The 19,675-nt window shown below is 38.8% G+C and overlaps 1 protein-coding gene across 1 annotated transcript in view; it reads right to left on the bottom strand.

Annotated features, from left to right (window-relative positions):
- LOC127178014 (A disintegrin and metalloproteinase with thrombospondin motifs 16) overlaps window positions 1-19,675 on the bottom strand; it is a 66,161-nt gene that overhangs the window by 33,834 nt on the left and 12,652 nt on the right. Inside the window, exons 4-10 of the mRNA XM_051130625.1 lie at window positions 13,911-14,220; window positions 13,222-13,424; window positions 10,943-11,026; window positions 10,089-10,248; window positions 6,391-6,496; window positions 6,166-6,303; window positions 1,320-1,473 (exon numbers count right to left, since the gene is read on the bottom strand). Of these exons, the coding sequence (XP_050986582.1) occupies window positions 1,320-1,473; window positions 6,166-6,303; window positions 6,391-6,496; window positions 10,089-10,248; window positions 10,943-11,026; window positions 13,222-13,424; window positions 13,911-14,220 (1,155 nt within the window). The remainder of the gene's footprint in view (window positions 1-1,319; window positions 1,474-6,165; window positions 6,304-6,390; window positions 6,497-10,088; window positions 10,249-10,942; window positions 11,027-13,221; window positions 13,425-13,910; window positions 14,221-19,675) is intronic.

The following is a 19,675-nucleotide window of genomic DNA, read 5'->3' on the forward strand; positions in this document are numbered from 1 at the left end:
GTTTCTGTTCAGTCTCAGGTAAGGCAGTACTTTCAATCACACTGTCATTCTTGATCCTGCTCTAGCGCTTAACCTGGACTGAATTCTCTTTCCAAATGATGACCTTAAACTCTAATGGATACTTATCGGACTACTTTAACTATAACACAGCTCAGACTGGATCAAAGATATCAGTCTAAAGCTCCTGTTAAAAGACCTGCGAGCTGTATACAGTGGGGTCATTGAGATTATTATTTATATTTATTTATTTTTATTTTTACGTTTTTTGTTTTTTTCTTTTATTGATCAAGGATGCATTAAATTCTTTAAAAATAACAGTGACGATATTTATAATGTTACAAAAGATTTCTATTTGAAATCAATTTTTGTCTTTTGAGCTTTCTATTCCATCCTATTTCAATCACAGTTTTCATAAAAATATTGGGCAGCACAACTGTTTTTTAACATTGCTAATAATCAGAAATGTTTCTTGAGCAGCAAATCAGCATATTAGAATGATTTCTGAAGGATCATGTGACACTGAAGACTGAAAATTCAGCTTGGATCACAGAAATAAATTACATTTTAACAGATATTCAGATAGAAAACAGCTATTTTAAATTGTAATAATATTTCATAATTTTACTGTATTTTTGATCAAATAATTGGTGAGAAGAAGAGACTCAAAACTATTAAAAAAGTCTTACCGACCCCAAACCTTTGGTAGTTTATGTTTGGAGGCAGATATGCATACTACAAGCAGTTTTGTTTTGTTTTTTTAACTAGCTTAACCAGTATAATCATTCTTGGTTGAGGAGAATGTTGTTTTGCACAGTACAGCTATACCATCCAACACTAACTTAGGACTAACCTAGTTAAGCATGCACCAGCAGGGAAACTCATGCTGTCTAATGCTGCCTTCAAGAGCTTTGAGGAAGCTCCAGTTTGTAAGTCTGGAAGTCATAACTAGGTGTGTTTTTCTCATTTTGGTCAAATTGCCTTGTATGTGTTAGGTGATTTCATAAGGCTTCCTCTCTTTTCACTTCCTGACAAAAGCAGAAAGCTCTTTACAACAGGATGAGAGCAAAATGAGCTGTGTAATGCTTTAATTACGTATTTTATCATCCTGGTGTGGTAGTTTTGTAGTGTAAACGTTCGCCTCATTAACAGGCTAAATGAGCAGCAATTCCTGCCAAGCCTAAATAGCTCATCTTCTACAGTACACAAATGATTCAGTCATGTGGTGCCGCTCATGTGCACTCAACTCAAAAGACATGATGAGTTTTCAGGAGGGATTTCATTTATAAAACAATGTGAAATACTGATAATAATGGACTTGCCTTCTTGAAGTCCAGAGTGCAGAGTTTAGCTTTCTCTCCAAACTGCCACTTGCACTGCGTGTCGGCGTCGTACAGCTCTCCGGGCAGTTTCTCCGGGTACTTGTACTCTTGGATGGCGCTGGGCTCGTCAGACAGACAGGTGGCCTGTGCGGTACTGAGACACAAACACTACTGTAAAACAGCTCGAGTCCCGTACAGTAGAGCAGGAACCATGACAACATAACAACTGGCGTTCCCTCGGCTACATTTAGACATCTTTCTTTTCAACACACTCTCTGACTTCATCATTACGTATGTTATCGTTATTATACGGGCCGACAGCGAGGCTCCGTGTGTAAGTGATATCAAGGATCATGAGAAAGCATTTAACGTTGTTTAATAGCGTGTGTTTCACACAATCAGACACACAGTGAAGGCCTGAATGAGCTCTGAGTAGTTTAGCAGGCGCTCCGGGCTGCTCGCCCGCTCCATGACGAGAGTGGGTCAGTATGTGAGTCTGTGTGGGATGTATGTTTGTAATAGGGGTCAGATCGACTAGTGTTGGTCTGAATATGTACAACATGCACATCTCAAAAAAATATACTAATACAGGTGCTCAACCAAAACAATGAAGGAATCTTAACAATAAAATCGGCACATAGCTGCACCCATGCAATACTTGAATTGAGAGGTGCGTGATTTGGGGGGGAAAATCTCATAGTATTCATAGGATTTATTTTTGGCATTTTTGCCTTTACTATGTTAGGACTTTATTATACAGGACAGGAAGCAAAGTGGGAGAGGGATCGGGAAAGGTCTTCGAGCCAGGATTCGAACTCGGAACACCCGTAACGCAACGGCGCTGTATGTTTATTTGATTAGAAAAAGAAAAAAAAAATCAAAGTTTGTTGTGCTTGTTTGTATGGCTACAAACTGTTGTATGCACAACAATCCACTGATAAGTTTGAGTCTTCAACATCCAACTATCCCAGAATCCTTCATTAATTCAGTTCATCCTGTGAAGGGAAACCCTGTTCTTCTGCAGTGCACATAAGTCCTGCTTCCAATTATCTGGAGACGGATCAACGCGGCAGCATCTGGCCTGCAGAGGCAGGAATGTCAGCATCAGATGAATCTGATTCAGTTCCTCATCACCACTCAGTTTTCCCAGTGTCACCTCTTTAAGTTTCCTCGTCAGATTAAGGCGAGCGACAGCTATAAGACAGACCGGCCCGGGCCAGACTCCTTTTCAAGCTCTGTTTTATTAGCGATAAAAGCGGAGGGTTATGGAGAGGAAGGACAGAAGATCTGAGAACAGCTACTTGAAGGTCCTGTGATCTGCAGGCTGTATGTCGACAGGCCCGCGGTGACGTAGGTGAGGCTGCTGATGAAGAATGGGAAACAGATGGGAGGACAGCTGACGGAGACCAAGTCGCTGTATTTATCTGCAGCGTGCTGCTGTTTTTGGGGTGTCTTGGGTGTGGAAAGAGAAACGAGGGATGACAGTCCTGGAAAAGCTGTGGTTTGCAGGCAGACTCTGGTGACACTAAAGCAGCTGTCACACTGCAAGTCTGGGTATGCGTCTTGACTGACTATGCAGTTTGCTTTGATTGGTTGGTTATAAATTCACACCTGTTCGCAACACTTACAACTCCAGGATGCAGAACTAAGTGAGGCGGTGGAATTCAAAACACAAACTCCTTTGGCTAAAGCCCCATTCACACTGCCAGCAACAAAGTGTCATGATCCCATTCATTTTCAATAGAAAGCTGGTAACAGAGAGCTGTTCCCCAGCAGGAGGAGTTGCTTAAGACCAACTCATGAGCAGCTAAGGACCAGCTTCAACCAGCAGCCATGCTTCAAAACATATCTAACCAGCATATGCTGGATTTTTCAACAGGGAAGGATCAGGATGCAGTTGTGTCCAGCCATTTGAGAAAACTGAGAAAAGTTTAGCATTAAGCAAATAAAGGGCCAGTGAGAGTGAAGTCTGAGGAGCTCAGTGAAGAATGTAATAATCAGTGAATCAGAGTGCTGCAGTGATGATGTATTTTCAAAGACCAACCTGGAAGGTAGAATCACTCCACAAAAACCAAATAAGGTTTGCCCTTGACTTTTTGGTAGATTTGGGGTGCATAAAGTCAGATTTGGACTTAGGCTGCAATTACGAACTCGGATGCACTTGGGTGGACTTGACTTGAACCTGACAGACTCTGACATTTTGTAAATAACAACTTAAAATTAACATGACAAGACATTAATAAATGTCTCCCACTCAAACACATTTGGTTAATTACTTGGACAAGGCTTTTCCATTGGCTTTTTGGTAGATTTGGGATACTTGGATTTAGACTCGAACTCCAGTTATGAATGAACTTGGACTTGGATGCATTGCGGTGGACTTGTACTCAAACTTTACATGGACTTTACATTTTGGACCCTTTTTTTTTAACAGAGAATCCATGTCATGTGTAACATAAAATATATAAAAAAATAACATTAAATTGAGTTGACAAGATGTCCCACACACAAACTCAATTAGTTAAGGACTTGGACTCAGTATGAACTCAGAACCAACGCTATCTTTAATTAATGCAGAAAATAAGCTCTGTGACAAAAAAAGTTTATGAACCTTATATGTTTTTTTTCATCATGATAATCTTCACAAATTGACAAAAAGCGTCAAAGTGAAATGTAGACTATATATGAACTACACCATGGTCCCATGACTTCAGTGTCACCACTGTTAAGTTTTGACAGCTCTTTCAGTCGTTATTTAAAAACATTTCACTGTACATTTAAGTTAGAATAGTTTGCAATTGTGCGATTATGAACATTAGCTATGTTTCCATCTAAAGTTGTGAATTTAACTTATCCGCAAAATAGGAATATTACAATTTATTAGTAAATCCATTGTTTCCATCGTAGTTTATTCAAAAGTAACCTTTGTGGATAAAAAATGTATCCAACTCAGTTAAGCACGTTCTTTTATGCATATTTTTTTAAATTTATGTGCATCTTGGCATTTCCATTCAGTGTTTTTTTAATGCAAAGTCATAAGTCAAGGCTAGTGCACTACCGCAACTCATAAAAGGAGCCAAAGAACCGGGGAAAATAAATCTACGCCAGATCTCCTCATACCGACTGCTGTACACCACCATTCAAAAGTATGGGGCTGGTAAGATTATTTGTACTGTTTTTGAAAAAAAAAAAAAGTCTCTTTTGCTCACTGAGGTTGCATTTATTTGATCGAAAAAATACAGTAAAGATTGTGAAATATTATGTTAAAATGTAATGTATTTCTGTGATCAAAGCTGAATTACTCCAGTTATCAGTGTCACAGTTTATTTAAATGTTTCCTTTGTGGATAAAAAATGTATCCAACTCAGCTGAGCTTGTTTTTTATGCCCATTTAAAAAATGTATGCACATCTTCACTCTTAAAAATAAAGGTTCCTTACTGGCATCAATGGTTCTGTGAAGAACCTTGAACATCCATGGAAACTTTCAATTGAAGAAAAGGTTCTTTACTGTCAAAAAAGGTTCTCTAGATTATTAAAATATTCTTCAAAACGGTTCTTTTATGAACTGATCACTGAAAGGTTCTTTGGGAAACCGAAAAATGGTTCTTCTATAGCATTACTGCAAAAACACCCTTATGGAACTTTTATTTTTAAGAGTGTTGGCATTTCCATTCAGTGTTTTTTTGAATGCAAAATCTCCAAATGTGCATAAAATAGATGGGCGTAAATACAGCTAATAAAGTTTACCTGTTCAGTCTGATGACATTTAATGTCCTTGCTCCATTTAGACACTTCATAGCAGCCGGCTTTTAGCAGGACAAGTAAACGCTTTATTAAAAATCATTAGGGGGGTATTACTGATGGATTTTATGCTTTGAAAAAAAAAAATACACGAAAATATCTTGAGCTGGTGGTCTGAATGAGACTGTACTGAACTTTAGCATTTTAAATTTACAGTCATGCATCTGGCAGATGCTTTTATCCATTATGACTTCTGTGGTACACACTGCATTCAAGGTATACATTTTATGCATTCTCTTGGAATCAAACCCATGACCTTAGCGTTACTTCCTTGAACTTAATTTTTAGATTACTGCACCATTGATTCTTGAGACTCACAGTAATCCAACTGCAACCTTGAACCACAACGGTGTGCGCATTTTGCTGTAGTGACCAGTTTTAAAATCCTGCAGATTGCTGCAAGCCCCATTTTCTTCAGTCTCCACATGAAGCGTCGCTGGAAGACGAGCTGTAGGAAACAGATGAAGCAGCTCGAGCATCTGACAAACGCCTGGCAGGGAAACCCTTCTTCCGCTGAGGCCTACAGTTACTGATCTGGGCTACAGTGAAGAGGATGAGCTCATCACGATAACTGAGCGCAAGGCCACTTCGTTTGACACGTCGGTTAATTTAAGGGCAACAGGTCAAACCGATCCACTTTCACGAGCACAGACGTGGCCCTCAGACAGAAACGGAAATATAAAACCCGCTGGAGCTGCTTGCTTTTAGATATCAGAACCAAAACAGCACTACAAATACTACTTTTAAAGATGAGGTTGGTGTCTAGACTCTCGCTGAACTCATGCTGGGCGATTCTGCATGGATGACTAATGGACAGGAGATGCTCAGTAAAGGGCACGGTTGTTAATATCTTTGCACTGTTTTTCTAATGGCGCTTCGGGCTGCCAATGAGTAGAGCATGTGATTCTGGGATAGTCTTTCCAAGTGACTCAAAGTTCATTACAAATATCAGCCACAACACTGTAACGGCTTTGATGCACTGTAGAAAATTCTATTAATATGATATGATGCTGGCACTCCACAAAATGTCAAAATAAAACTCACCTTAGAAATCGGTTCAGATATTGTCGGCTACAGGATGACCAGGAGAATAAACCATTGTGTCCCGCCAAGGTAGGAGACATAATATTTCCAACTGACTTCTTACACACATTGCCTTCTCCATCATGGACCATTCCAAAGCTGTGAAAAACAAGGCTGTCATTGATCCAGTACAGGCAACTGGGTTTAAGAAATCAAACAGAGGTTAAATTTAAATCGAACTCTTACTTGTGGCCAGATTCATGGGCGATGGTAAAGGCCAGACCGAGACCCGTGTCCTCATTGATCGTGCAGCTGCGGTACTTACTGCACATTCCACTGATTGGAGCAAAACCTGAAATCAAAACAATAAATGGATGGATGAATAGATGGATGATGAGGGGTACATAAGGCTAGTGCACTATCACAACTTGTTATGAAGTACAACTCATAAAAGGAGCCAGAGAGCCAGGAAAAATAAATCTACGCCAGATCTCCTCATGTCGACTGTACACCACCATTCAAAAGTATGGGGTTGGTAAGATTTTTATTTTTTTGCTGTTTTTGAAAAAAAAGTCTCTTTTGCTAACTGAGGTTGCATTTATTTGATCAAAATACAATAAACATTGTGAAATATTATTACAATTTAAAGTAGCTGTTTTCTATGTGAATGTTAAAATGTAATTTATTCCTGTGATCAAAGCTGAATTTTCAGCATTATTACTCCAGTCTTCACTGTCACATGATCTTTCAGAAATCATTCTAATATGCTGGTTTGCTGCTCAAGAAATATTTCTGATTGTTATCAATATTGAAAACAGAGAAATTTTGTGGAAACCGTGATACATTTTATTTTTCAGGATTCTTTGATGAATAGAAAGTTCAAAAGCACAGCATTTATTTGAAACAGAAATCTTTTATAGCATTATAAATGTCTTTACTGCCACGTTTGATCAATTTAATGCGTCCTTTTAGAATAAAAAAAAAATTTAATTTCTTTTAAAAATAAAAATTAAATAAAATCTTACTGACCCCAAACTATTGAACAGCAATGCACATATTTCATATTTCCCAGAAGAAAGGGCAGTAACGCAAGTTTTTTTTTCTGTGCGAGACTGCAACTGATGGACTGCTGTAATCAGATCAAGGTTTCGAGTGCTTTTGTTTCACCACTGCTAGTTCAAGAGCTAGAGATCAAATCCAGTTGTTTCGAGTCCACTGCAGGAAATCTAAACAGATATATGAGTTACTTCACCCAGTTTGAATCTGAAACGCATTATATGCTAGGCCATCTACAGCTAGGAGTAGTATATTAACTGTAGAAAGCATAAAAAAAAATAGAAATGCAAACTCACAAAACGCTTTGAACGATCCTATAAGTGTCGCTACACGGGTCTGAGATCTAAGAGCGCCGTATTTTATGACAAATTATGACTTTCTAACTCTTTCATACAAAACCTATGGCGATGAAGTGCAGTGTATGTTGGACCAAAGTCAAACCCCAGAAGGACCAGAGGAGTCTGATTTATTATCCTTTGATTTAATCACTTAACATATGTGCTGTTTTTTGACACATATGCACAAAATGATTAAATACTTGCATGTATTGCACAAATGTGTTGCACCAGAGCATGTTGTGATTTATTTGTGTCTCCCCGCCTTACTGAAAATCTCGACTGGGACAAAAAAAAGTCCTTGTCATTGCTCTTGATATATTGATTCTTGTGTAGTAAAATAAATGAAATAAAATAATTTGTTACTAAAACATGTTGCCATCTCATAAATGAGCTTATAACGCCATAACACAAATAATTAAGACACTGTCATGTGCGGAAATTATTCATGACGGTAATTCACAACATGCAGCGGTTTTCTCAGACTAGCTGTACTGTATGTAAATAGGGTACGGTGTTATTTAAGGTTCAGCTGAGCTCTTTAATCTTCCAGTCCGTGACCTGTGAGGGATGTGAAATCTCCCATAACCCTTGACCTTTTGACCTCTGAGCGTGAGTCTGCGCTCAAGTGTTAATCATTGACACTCCACAAATGTTGTGTTCCCAGCAGCCTTTGAACCACGGCCTTGCATTTGAGGGGCATGGCTAGCTTTGCTAATGGGGTTAGGGGTTAGCGGCGAGAGATTCTTTTATGTGGCACAGGGTGGAGACCGCAGCTTAAGCTCTCACAGGAAACGGGTTATTAGAGGAAAAGCGTCTTACTGTACCTCTAATAATTTAACAGTTTAACAGTAGCTGAGTGGAGCAGTTTAATGATAACTAAGTGCAGTCATCACCATGAAAACAGTATATATTAGGTCATTAATCTTAAATGTCAAACCACACCTATTATTTGTTACTCTTTAATGATTGCAGGATTACATAAAAACTTGGTATCATTAACACAGCCTTTTGTTTTTGTCTCGTACTGTCACATAGTGGCGTTAATGCATACAGTAAGTGAATAAGGTTTTCCATTTCTGATGCCATACACATATACATATACATTTTACATTCATGCATTTGGTGGACGCTTTAAACCAAAGCAACTTACATTGCATTCAAAGTACATGTTTACATTTTTATTTGCCATTTAATCAGTGAGTGTCCAATAATAGGCCGGTTACCAAGATAACGCAAGCAATATTTGTTGGGGCTGGGAATTGCAATTGCCCTCCCAGTTCAATATTGCAATGACATTTAGGGACTGTTTCAATATGTATTGTGTTTTTAAGTGTTTTTTAACCCTTGTGCTGTAATTAAAAATCCTTTACCTAATTTTGTATTCAACGTCAAAAATGGGGAGGGGGGGGTATTTATATTACATATATATATATATATATATATATTTTTTTTTTTTTTTCATTTATTTATTTTTTTTTTACTCTGTGTGTTTTTCTAATGCAATAATATTAACCATCATTTTCAGAAGAAAAACAATTTGTCAAGGTCAAAATGACTGCAATACAACAAAACGATTAAATAAAACAAAACAAAACAAAATAAAATAAAATAAAATTAAATTAAATTAAATTAAATAAAATAAAATTAAATTAAATTAAATTAAATTAAATTAAATTAAATTAAAAGTGTGTTGTGTACTCCAGTATTTTTCAACTAAATAGCTTTTTAAATCTAAATAGTTTTAGAAAGTACAAATAGTTAAAAACAAAGAAACACATTACAAGCAATAAAACAAAAAGTGCTTTCAAAGTGTAACTGCAACTAAAGTTTGCCAGACAAGAACTGAACAAGATCTCTTCTTCTTAACATTAATGCTGTTTGATTATTATTATTGTTTGATTACTATTTGATTATTATTATTATTATTATTAAAGGGTGCATTTTTGCTGACTTTTATTTTTACATTATTAGATTGTTAGATGTTTTGTCCCATTTGTTTACAATCCCTTAAAGGACAATTTTGAAGTTGGAGAAGAAAATGAGATAGCTAACTGTCTTGAACTGGAATACACAGAGTACACGCAGAGCTAGACAAGACGAGCATTTGAGGTTAAAAAGTATATACATTGTAATTTTTTTTCAGAAAACTGATTGTTTTGCTAGAAAAGATCATTTAGAGCCCTTTGAAGCTGCATTTAAACTTCATTTTGGAAGGTCAAACTCACGGGCACCATCGAAGTCCACTATATGGGGCCAAATCCTGAAATCTTTTCCTCAAAAAACATAATTGGACATCTTGGATGACAAGGGGGTGAATAAATTATCTGTACATTTTTGTTCTGGAAGTGAACTGCCTGTGTTTAAAACACATTTCACGTCATGCAAGCTTTTTTTTTTTTTAAACTAGAACGTGTCTCAAGACATGTTTAAAAGTTGTGTCTTCTTTAAACATGACACTGAATCTTAAAATGCACACGAGATGCTGCAAAGAAATATGACTGTCAAAGACATCCATCTAGTGCATGTGAGATGATCAGATGTTGTCCTTACCTAGAGTGTCACACGGTTCATTCTTCCAGGAGCAGATATCCAGACCAGTTAACAGGATGGCATGATCATGTCGGCGACCTTCGCGCCCGGACAATCCTGACTGCCACTGGCAGAAGCTGTTCAGAGTGTGATCTGCATGATGGTTAATCACTAGTCCATCCTGAGGGATTAGAGAGTTAACTAGAGTCAAGAGCAGACAGAAGTCAAAAGAACAAAACAATCACATGCCGCTGGTGACTAGCGCTGGCGGACTAAATCAAACTGCTTATCATGTGCTGAGCTGAGTAATTACCAGCTACCTCTGCTGACCCCACCTCAATAAATGAGTGTATGGGTAATTAGCCCCTCATCACTGATCCTGACTGACTGTGGCTAATTATTCCAATCAAAAGGGGGATAAGGGTAATTTTCTGCATTCCTCAGCCGGTGGCTAACGTGAACTTCATTAACATTAGCACAGGTGTATCGGTAACGGAGCCCTTCAGCCGTTTGCTGGCCCGCTTTCCCACAGACGCATCCCTCGTCTGGCTGGAATCCAAAGGAATGCTGTGTATCCAATTAAACTGTCATCATAAAAACGAGACCTGTTCAGATAGAGCGTCTCAAAGAGAATGAAGGAGACAAGCCTCTCAAGGACAATAAAATCCACCTTTTGAAGCAATGTTTCATTTGGTTTCAAAGACCTGGGTTATCTAAACCTCTCATGGTCCATGACGTCAATCGCCTCAAGAGGGCTTTAACTCTCATTCATTTTATAAATATACACTCAGTGTTGGTGCAACATAATTATTTGAACATGCATTATCAATGCAACTGATCTCCAGTGCAATAAAATCATGGCACCTTAAACTCACCTGGTCTTCATCCAGCAGTATTAGTCCAACAATTACAACATTGATGTCACCTCCAATTGTGCCATCTTTGAAAAGTGTTGAGACCTTTGTGGAGATAAGCAACAGTGCAGAAAAATCAGCATTAGGATGGTGCATTTACATGGAGGCATCTAAACTCAAATGACCTTCTTGAACAAATCAGTCAGAAGTCTCTTTGGAAAAATGAGAAGCGTATGGTTGGGATGTTTCTCTAAAGTTCTTTAAAACCTCGCCTCTCTGGAGGCATACCACATGTACTTAAGGGTATCCCTAATCCCACATTTCAATGGCCTTTGAAACGGAGCTGAACATAACATCCCTGAGACGGTTTAAAGTGCTCAGGTATCATAAATACAAACACTTAGTCACAATACAAGGTCTTTCATTCCTGCCATTTTGTCTTTGTTTTCACTGACACCAACACAAGAGGCAACTAGTTTGGCTTCAGGTGTCAGTATTTCACTAATCCTTTGTAAACCAGGATTTTTAAAACACCTTCAAAAAGTCTAAGTTTGATGGATATGTTCACAACATGTAACACAATCCTGTTTCCACTAGTCTAAAAGAGTGTTTTCATGTGTGCTTACATTTTTCACCAAGCTTACCCCAAACAGACTCTCTTTGACTTTTAGCAATCATTAACTAGTCCATTTGGTCAACCAGATATGCCACAATGAAATGGAAACACATGTTCTAACCTCAGCTTGACATCATTCTCCATGCATTCAGAGCACACTCAAACACAGAATACTGGGAAACGGACGGATGGATGAATGGATGCACAGATGAATGGACAGATAGGGACAAGGATAGATGCATGGGTAGATGAAGGGATGCATGGATGGATGGATGGATGGATGAATCGAGACAGGGATTGATGCATGTATGGATGGATGGATAGCCAGGTGGATGCATCAAGATCTGGATGGACGCATGGATAAATGGATGAATGCATGAATGGGCAGACAGATAGAAATGGACAGATGCATGGATGGATGGAAAATTGGATGAATAATTGGATGGTCACCTGAATGGATGGATGGATGGATAGATAGATGGATGGACTGATGAATGCATGGGTGCAAGGATGGATGGATGCATGCATGAATAACTGGATGGATACATGAATAGATGAATGCATGAATGGACAGATGGATAGACAGAGAGATGGACAGATGGATGGATGGACAGATGGATGCATGCATGAATGAATGGATGCATGGATGGACAAATGATGGATGAATGAATGAACAGACGGACAGGTAGAAAGATGGATAGATGCATGGATGGATGGAAAACTGATGAATTATTGGATAACTGAATGGTTACATAAATGGATGGATGGATGGAAAGATGGATGAATGGATGCATGGGTGGATGGATACATGAATGGACAGATGGACTGAATGGATGTATGCCCAGAGAGAAAGATGAGTGGATAGATAGATACATGCAAGAACAGATAGATGAATGGCCAAATAGATGAATGCATGCATAGGTGGATGGATGCATGAATGGATGGATGGGCAGATGGATGCATGGATGAATGGAAAGATGCACGAATGGACAGATGGACAGATGGATGTACGGACATAGAAAAGATAAAGAGATGAGTGGATGGATGATGGATGGATGGATGGATGCAAGAACAGATAGATGGATGGACAAACAGATGAATGCATGCATGGGTGGGTGGATAATTGGATGGATGCATGAATGAATGGAAAGATGCATGAATGGACAGGTAGATGTATGGACATAGAAAAGAAAAAAAATGTGTGGATGGATGATGGATGGATGGATGCAAGAATAGATGAATGGACAAACAGATGAATGCATGCATGGGTGGATGAATAATTGGATGGATGCATGAATGAATGGAAAGATGCATGAATGGACTGTTGGACAGATATATGTATGGACATAGAAAAGATAAAGAGATGCGTGGATGGATGGATGGATGGATGGATGGATGGATGGATGGATGGACAAACAAATGCTTGCATGGATGGATGGATAACTGGATGGATGCATGAATGGATGGATGGGCCGATGCATGCATTGATTCTGGATGGATGCATGGATGAATGGAAAGATGGACTGATGGATACATGGATGGGTGTATGGAAAGATCCATGGATGAAATAATCAATGGATGCATGCATGGATGAATGTATATAATGAATGGATGGATGGATTCATGGATGGATGGTTGGATGAGTGCATGTATGGATTAATGGACCAATGAATGGATGACTTACCATGTTAAGAACAGTAAGCACATACGTGGTTATATTTTCATGGCCGTGATTGTCCATCATCTTGCGGTCGACCACCACCAGGGTCTCCACATTTAGCCTCTGGTGCGTCTGAGGTTTGAACATAATGGCTCGCTTCCCTCTGGGCATTAACTTATACTCATCCGGAAAAATATAGATATCGTCCTCAGGAGGTTTAGGCATATCTGAAACACAGGACCAACACAATATCAACACAAGGTCACACAGTCAGTGCTGGTTCCCTAAAGAAAATGCATTATTAGTTCAGCAAAAATCTGAATCTGTGTCTGGAAAACTCTGGCCCATACGAGACATTAATGCACGCCATGTGTGTCAAAATGTATTAGCTGTTACCTCACATCCCACATAAGATTTGGTTACTCGGTTCATAAAATATTACTCAGGGTTCAAACGCAGTGTGAGGATGTGGTGTTTGTTTAGAATAGGTGAAGATAATTCATCCCTGACCAAACACAATACAGGTGTGATGATGTCATGAAAACATGTTCAAACTGACCCTTGCACAGCTGTGACCTCTCGACATACGAACATCATCTAAAATACCCCCCTCCCTCCCTAATGAGCGCCTTTAACAGTCCAGCATGTAATAGAAAGCAGCTCAGTGGTAGAGACTCTGAAGGTGCGGTTGGAGAGAGAATGTCCTTACATACATTTCTTCCGTCTTCCACAGAAGTGCTGTCTTTGTCTTGTGCCGTCATGACTGTGTGGCATACGGTGGTACTCCGTTGGATCCGTCTGTGTGCTTCTCCACAGATATGGGATAGCTGAATCTCTTCTGCTGACCGTCTTTGGCTCAGTTGACCTCCTGTTTCTGCCTCTGTTAGTCTGTGCTGGTGTGGATCTCTTGTACAGGATGTGCGGATGGTGGTCAGATGGTGCTGAGAAGTTCTCCAGAAGTGCCTGATGAGGTTGCAGCGGCTTCAGGAAGTAATCTGCATCCTGAGTTCTGATCAAACCTGACTAGAGGGAAAACACACTCGTCAGTGCCTTGCCATCTGATCAAGAAACCTTGCACTCTTCATGGTTTAAACTCACAACATGTGCATGTGCATTTACTCAAAAGAGAGACAGGACTGCAAACTTATCCAGAGAAATTACATCTAGGGCTACACATGTGGTCGAAGGCTGTAATTTAATTAAATAAATATATTGTATGCACTGCACAGTGTTTTTGTCTGAGATATTATGAGCTGCATGCATTTAAATAAATACAGCAGCGCTTCACAGTAAAATCATCAGCGCATACAGTTTTGTGCCAACAAACCATCAGAGTAAAAGCTAGATGTTATAACATTTGAAAATGATGAGATTCACATAGAAATATTAGAAATATATATTTTTATTTTATAGTACAATGGATTTTTGTTTAATTGTAATTGTATTCATTTATATTTGATATTCACAGCAAAAAAAAAAAAAAGTTAATATTTATATTCAAAATAAATTGGTCAAAATAGTGCAATATAAAAACTAAAGTGGCACATTGTTTTTTTTTTTATATATACAATTTGGTTCACTTTGGTTTTTGTAATTTAACAGAATGGTAATAATTCATTTTACAATAAAAATAATTTACCTTAAAAATTTCCTTAATCATTCTAGAATTATTAATTGGTTCAAGTCATCTATTAAAAATGATTATTTTTTTGTTTCATTTTTTCATATTAAAGAAAAACAATATACTGCAATGTCAGTTTCTTCCAATATCATGCAGCCCTAACATCTACTAGTACATAACAATAACAACAACAAAAAAGGTGAAATCTGACTTAAATAAAATAAAAAGACATTTGACCAAGAGAGGAATTAAGCATCACAGACTGACTCCTGATGCACAAATTTAAAGCTGCATGTTTTGCAGCAATTGAATTAATTTCATGAGCTCAAAGCCTATTGTGGCTGCAGTTAACAGTGGGTACCAATGATCAAACAGATGACAGAAATACCAGACCAATTACAACTCGGTATGCAAACAGATGCAAGACAGAAGATCAACTGAAATTCACTGAATGAATCTTAAATTCATGTTTAAATGAAATAAAATATAAACAGCACACCTAAGACTGAAATGATCTGAATGGAGTCCATCCATTAAGCAGTTCAGGCTAAATTACCCGCTGACGTTTAATACTTCGTGTAAGAAGCTAAGAACAGACGCCGAGCCGGATGATTGAGGAACACCAGCGCGGGGTTTTGCGAGCACTGTCATAATGCTAATGTGCTTTGGAACATAAAACAGACACTTTGTTAATGTTCTCAAGACGCCTTCAGATTCTCAAAAGCAAAAGCCATCTGGATTAAAGATGTAGTAGGAGTCTGATTTCCCAAGCGTGATTTCTGTTCAAGCAGCGGTGCAGATCACATTTGAGGTGCAGCACTCGCACATCGAGCCGACTCTGAGCTCAGTTTATGACATAAACGCCCAAATTACACTGTTTTGGAGAGCTGCGCTGTCATTAACACAAACAAGCTTCACGTCCCTCGCAATCTGGAGATCCCAAGGACTCTTCAAGCCCTCATCCAAATGTCACGCCGGGTCAGAGCGAGAACTCATTTGCGCCCCCGCTTCAGCGCGGTCTGATAATTATCCTCAATTGGGCTCCGAGAATAAGCTCCTCTCCAAACAAACAGAAAAGCCCTTCTGAGAACCTGTTTGAACCCAATGTGCGTCTGATTATCATTCGTCACTGCCAACAACACTTAAGTTCATTGCGAAGCAATCATACACACAATAGGCTGTAAAACATATGCTGAACTCTGGGAAGAGAAGACAGAGGCAAAGCGGGTCGCTTTGGAGTTGAGGATTTGTGCATGAAGGTGAATGAGAGACACACTCAGAGCTATCCAGAGGACGCAAGTACAATCAAGGACTGAAGTCTCTAATGTGTGCTTGAGGTCCATTATGTTGGATGTTTATGCGCACACGCCTTTTCACAATCGTCAACATCTCAAACGCTTACATCAGTGTAACTTTGAAGGGTGCATGTCCCGTCTACAAAGGTTTATACTGACCTACTCTGCCGAAAACACTGGTTTATGCTCTTTCTTTTCTCCAGACTCTGATGCCTACACAGTTGTGCAGAGTTCTGGTCTCACTCCACGCTTAAGTAATCAGCGGGCGAAGCCATACAGGTCTCGCCAGACTAAACAACCCCGATCCAAGATCACAGTGTGTGTAGAGGATACACATCTCGTCACGTAATTAACGCCTGTATAGGAGGTAACTGCTGACAGATTTCAACACTTTTCAAACAACGTTCGCGTGATTCTGGAGCCGCCCACGGTGTGCAATGATAATTAGACGTTTTAATTGACACAGCACACGTACTGTACGTTTACACGGAAGTATTGAAGAAAAAGGGGGTTTCCAACTCTCAAACATTTGCAGAACATCTCACGTCAAATAACAAGACAGTGCAAAATAAAAGGACACAACTTCAAAGGGACTTACATTTATAGATTTTAATTTGAGCTGCTTACCGCATCAGATGGCAACAGTATGCTTTACCATTTCATATGTTAATATGTTAAGTTACTATTATGCATATATTTCCGTTCTGCAACAGTTTGATATAATGTATAACCAAACTACAGGTATGTCAAAACACACATACATGCATGTCAGAGTGCAAATGAGAACATTATTTTAGATTAATATATGCTATTTCATGCATAATTAAAATGACACTAATGAATGATAATAAATGACAGTAACGTGTTTTCTCACAGAATATTCAACTTTCACCTGTTTACACTTTGATTGGCTTTGTTTTTTCTATAATATAGCCTTACATTTTGACACAAAAATTGTGTTGATTCACAAAAAATATGACCTAATATTACCTATATCAGCTTTAATGCAATTATCAAAATAATCAAAGCAAACAAATGTCAAATGTTTGTCGAAAGAATTATTCAAAATGTATCATTTAACTAACAGTCTGCAAACGAGTGGCAGAAAATAAAAGCATAACGCCTTCAGAATCGTTCATATGTGTAAAGATGGGCTGTGTATTGAAAAAATAGTCGTAATCTGGCTCAGAGGAAGACTTGAATCATGTCTTTCAGTTTCTCTATTGATAAGCGATAATACAAAACTTCTTCACCACACAAATGGTTGTTGAAAACAAAAATGCTACGAAATGCATCATATTTTGCGAGAAAAAGTGTGATGTGTTCAAGCAAAACAGACACTATTTTAGGAATCAGCACCCAAAAATTAGTTACAAACAACTGTTGGACTTCATTCAGCAAAGCTGATGCAGGGCTGTGTAATTTAGTTACACATGTTCTTTACAAACAAGCTTATAATTTACAGCATGCACTACTTTTTATATACTACAACAAGTACATCTATATACAACACCATTCTGCCACACAATGTAGCACATACAGAAATAAATGCAGACTTGGCTGGTACTATTAGCTAACAAACTGCTGGCAGATAAAGTAATTATGGACAGTTTCTAAAAAGTGCATCTGGTACAACATTAGCCTGAGGTATTTGGGTAATTTGCAATAATGAACTGTTGGATCCTTAAAACCTCAAACAGGTAATTCAGCTCATCTCATCAAAATCTCACTCCAGCCAGGCAGCCCTATGAAAAACAAAACTGTTCTGAATAACATAACTGATCCATTAATACAAAGCTATGAACATGGATGACTAACTGTAAAAAGAAGCTTTAATTTATGATCTAATTTATGATCTTGGATGGGAACTGATGTCACTCCATTCTGATGACAGTATTTTATAGAGCTGAAAAAGGCAGCAATAAAACTGAAGTGGATGCCTAAAAATATCAGAAGAAACAGATTTCAGGCCGAAAAAAGAAGAAAGTCACATGTCAAGCACCACTGGCTGTGGATCAGATCTAAGTTCGTTAGGCTAGTTCATATCATTAGCAGCTGTAAGCAGATTAATCCAGGCGTTTCCACAGCAGTGATTCGAGACTCCATCAGGGGAACAACACCTGGGACTTAATCTCACCCCAAGACCAAAGGTCCTACAGTCAAGCATTTGATCCTTTATTGGACGCTGAGGACTTCAAAGAGCAAAATTACCCAGTTGTTTTGGTGTCAGGGCAGCAATCCTCATGAGATACGCTCGTCTTCTGTCACCAGATCACAGGGTTTAGTCAACAGAAGCGACCTTTGCCTGGGCCGAGGCTTTCGGGGCTAGACGTAGGATGAAGTTCAGGCATGACTGGTCACTCCGCATGACTCCAGCCTGCTGCTCTCATGTTGGGAGTTTTAGCCATTGTCAAGACTAATTCCCAGAGTCGAGTGAATTTATGGCGATTGCGCTTTCATGCTGTTTACACACTTGCTGCACGTCTTCCAGTCAGTCCTCCTATCCATCCAAAGTTTAGTCAATAGAATCCCACAGGATTGCAATTATGGCTTCTAGTTAGTTGAGGAAGACAGTACGGGATCACAGTGACATAATTCAGACAGACAGTGAGCGACCTTGCAGTGACCCCTGTCGTGTTTTCCGTTCGATTAAATCCACATGGTGTCTTTCAGACATTATGCACTGTGCTTAGTGTTCATCCTCTGTGACACCACTTTCAGTTACTGAGCCCGGTTTACCCCAGACTGTCGAAGAACTTTTATTTGCTGATGACCTTCTCGTTGGAGACTCACTGGAAATCACTACATACAAATACTACAACAGAGAACCTGCTGATCCGTGATCAAAGTTTAAGTTTGTGTGACCACATTAAATACAGGCCACAGACATTTGCCATTTGAAAAAGAAAACAAAACTGGCAAGTGACATTTCTTTAAAATGTAATGCCAAATGGACAGTTCAACCAAAAATGAAAATTCTGTCATCACTTACTCACCCTCAGGTTCCATCCCTGTTGAGAAAAACAGCATATCCTGATTAGGTAGGTTCTGAAGTGTGGATGCTGGTTTGAGCTGGTTTAAGATTGTCCTTAGCTGGTTATGTGCTGGTCCTAAGCTGATCCTGAGCAGGAGGGACCAGCTTAGAACCAGCTAATGACCAGTTTAAACCAGCTTATGATCAGCTAAGGACCATCTTGGACCAGGTTAAACCAGCTCAAACAAACATCCATGCTTCAAAACCTACCTAACCGGCATATGCTGTCTTTTTTTCAACAGGGATTCCAAACATGTATGAGTTTCTTTCCTCTGTTGAACACAAAAGAAGATATTTTGAAGAAAGTTGAAAGTTATCTATCCCTTTAATATCCTAATATCTCTGAGACGGTGTAATTTGAGAGCAACCTTCTTCTTCATAAAATTGATCTTGAGAGGAAAAGTCCCCAGTAATCTCCCAATAATTTCTCAAACTCTGCACAGGTTGTCTTCTATACCAGGGGTTTTCAACTTTGGCCTTCGAGGTTCACTTACGTGCAAAGTTTACCTCCAACCTTGATCAAACTCA

The sequence above is a fragment of the Labeo rohita genome, chromosome 16, assembly GCF_022985175.1.
Source record: "Labeo rohita strain BAU-BD-2019 chromosome 16, IGBB_LRoh.1.0, whole genome shotgun sequence".
Lineage (NCBI taxonomy): Eukaryota > Metazoa > Chordata > Actinopteri > Cypriniformes > Cyprinidae > Labeo > Labeo rohita.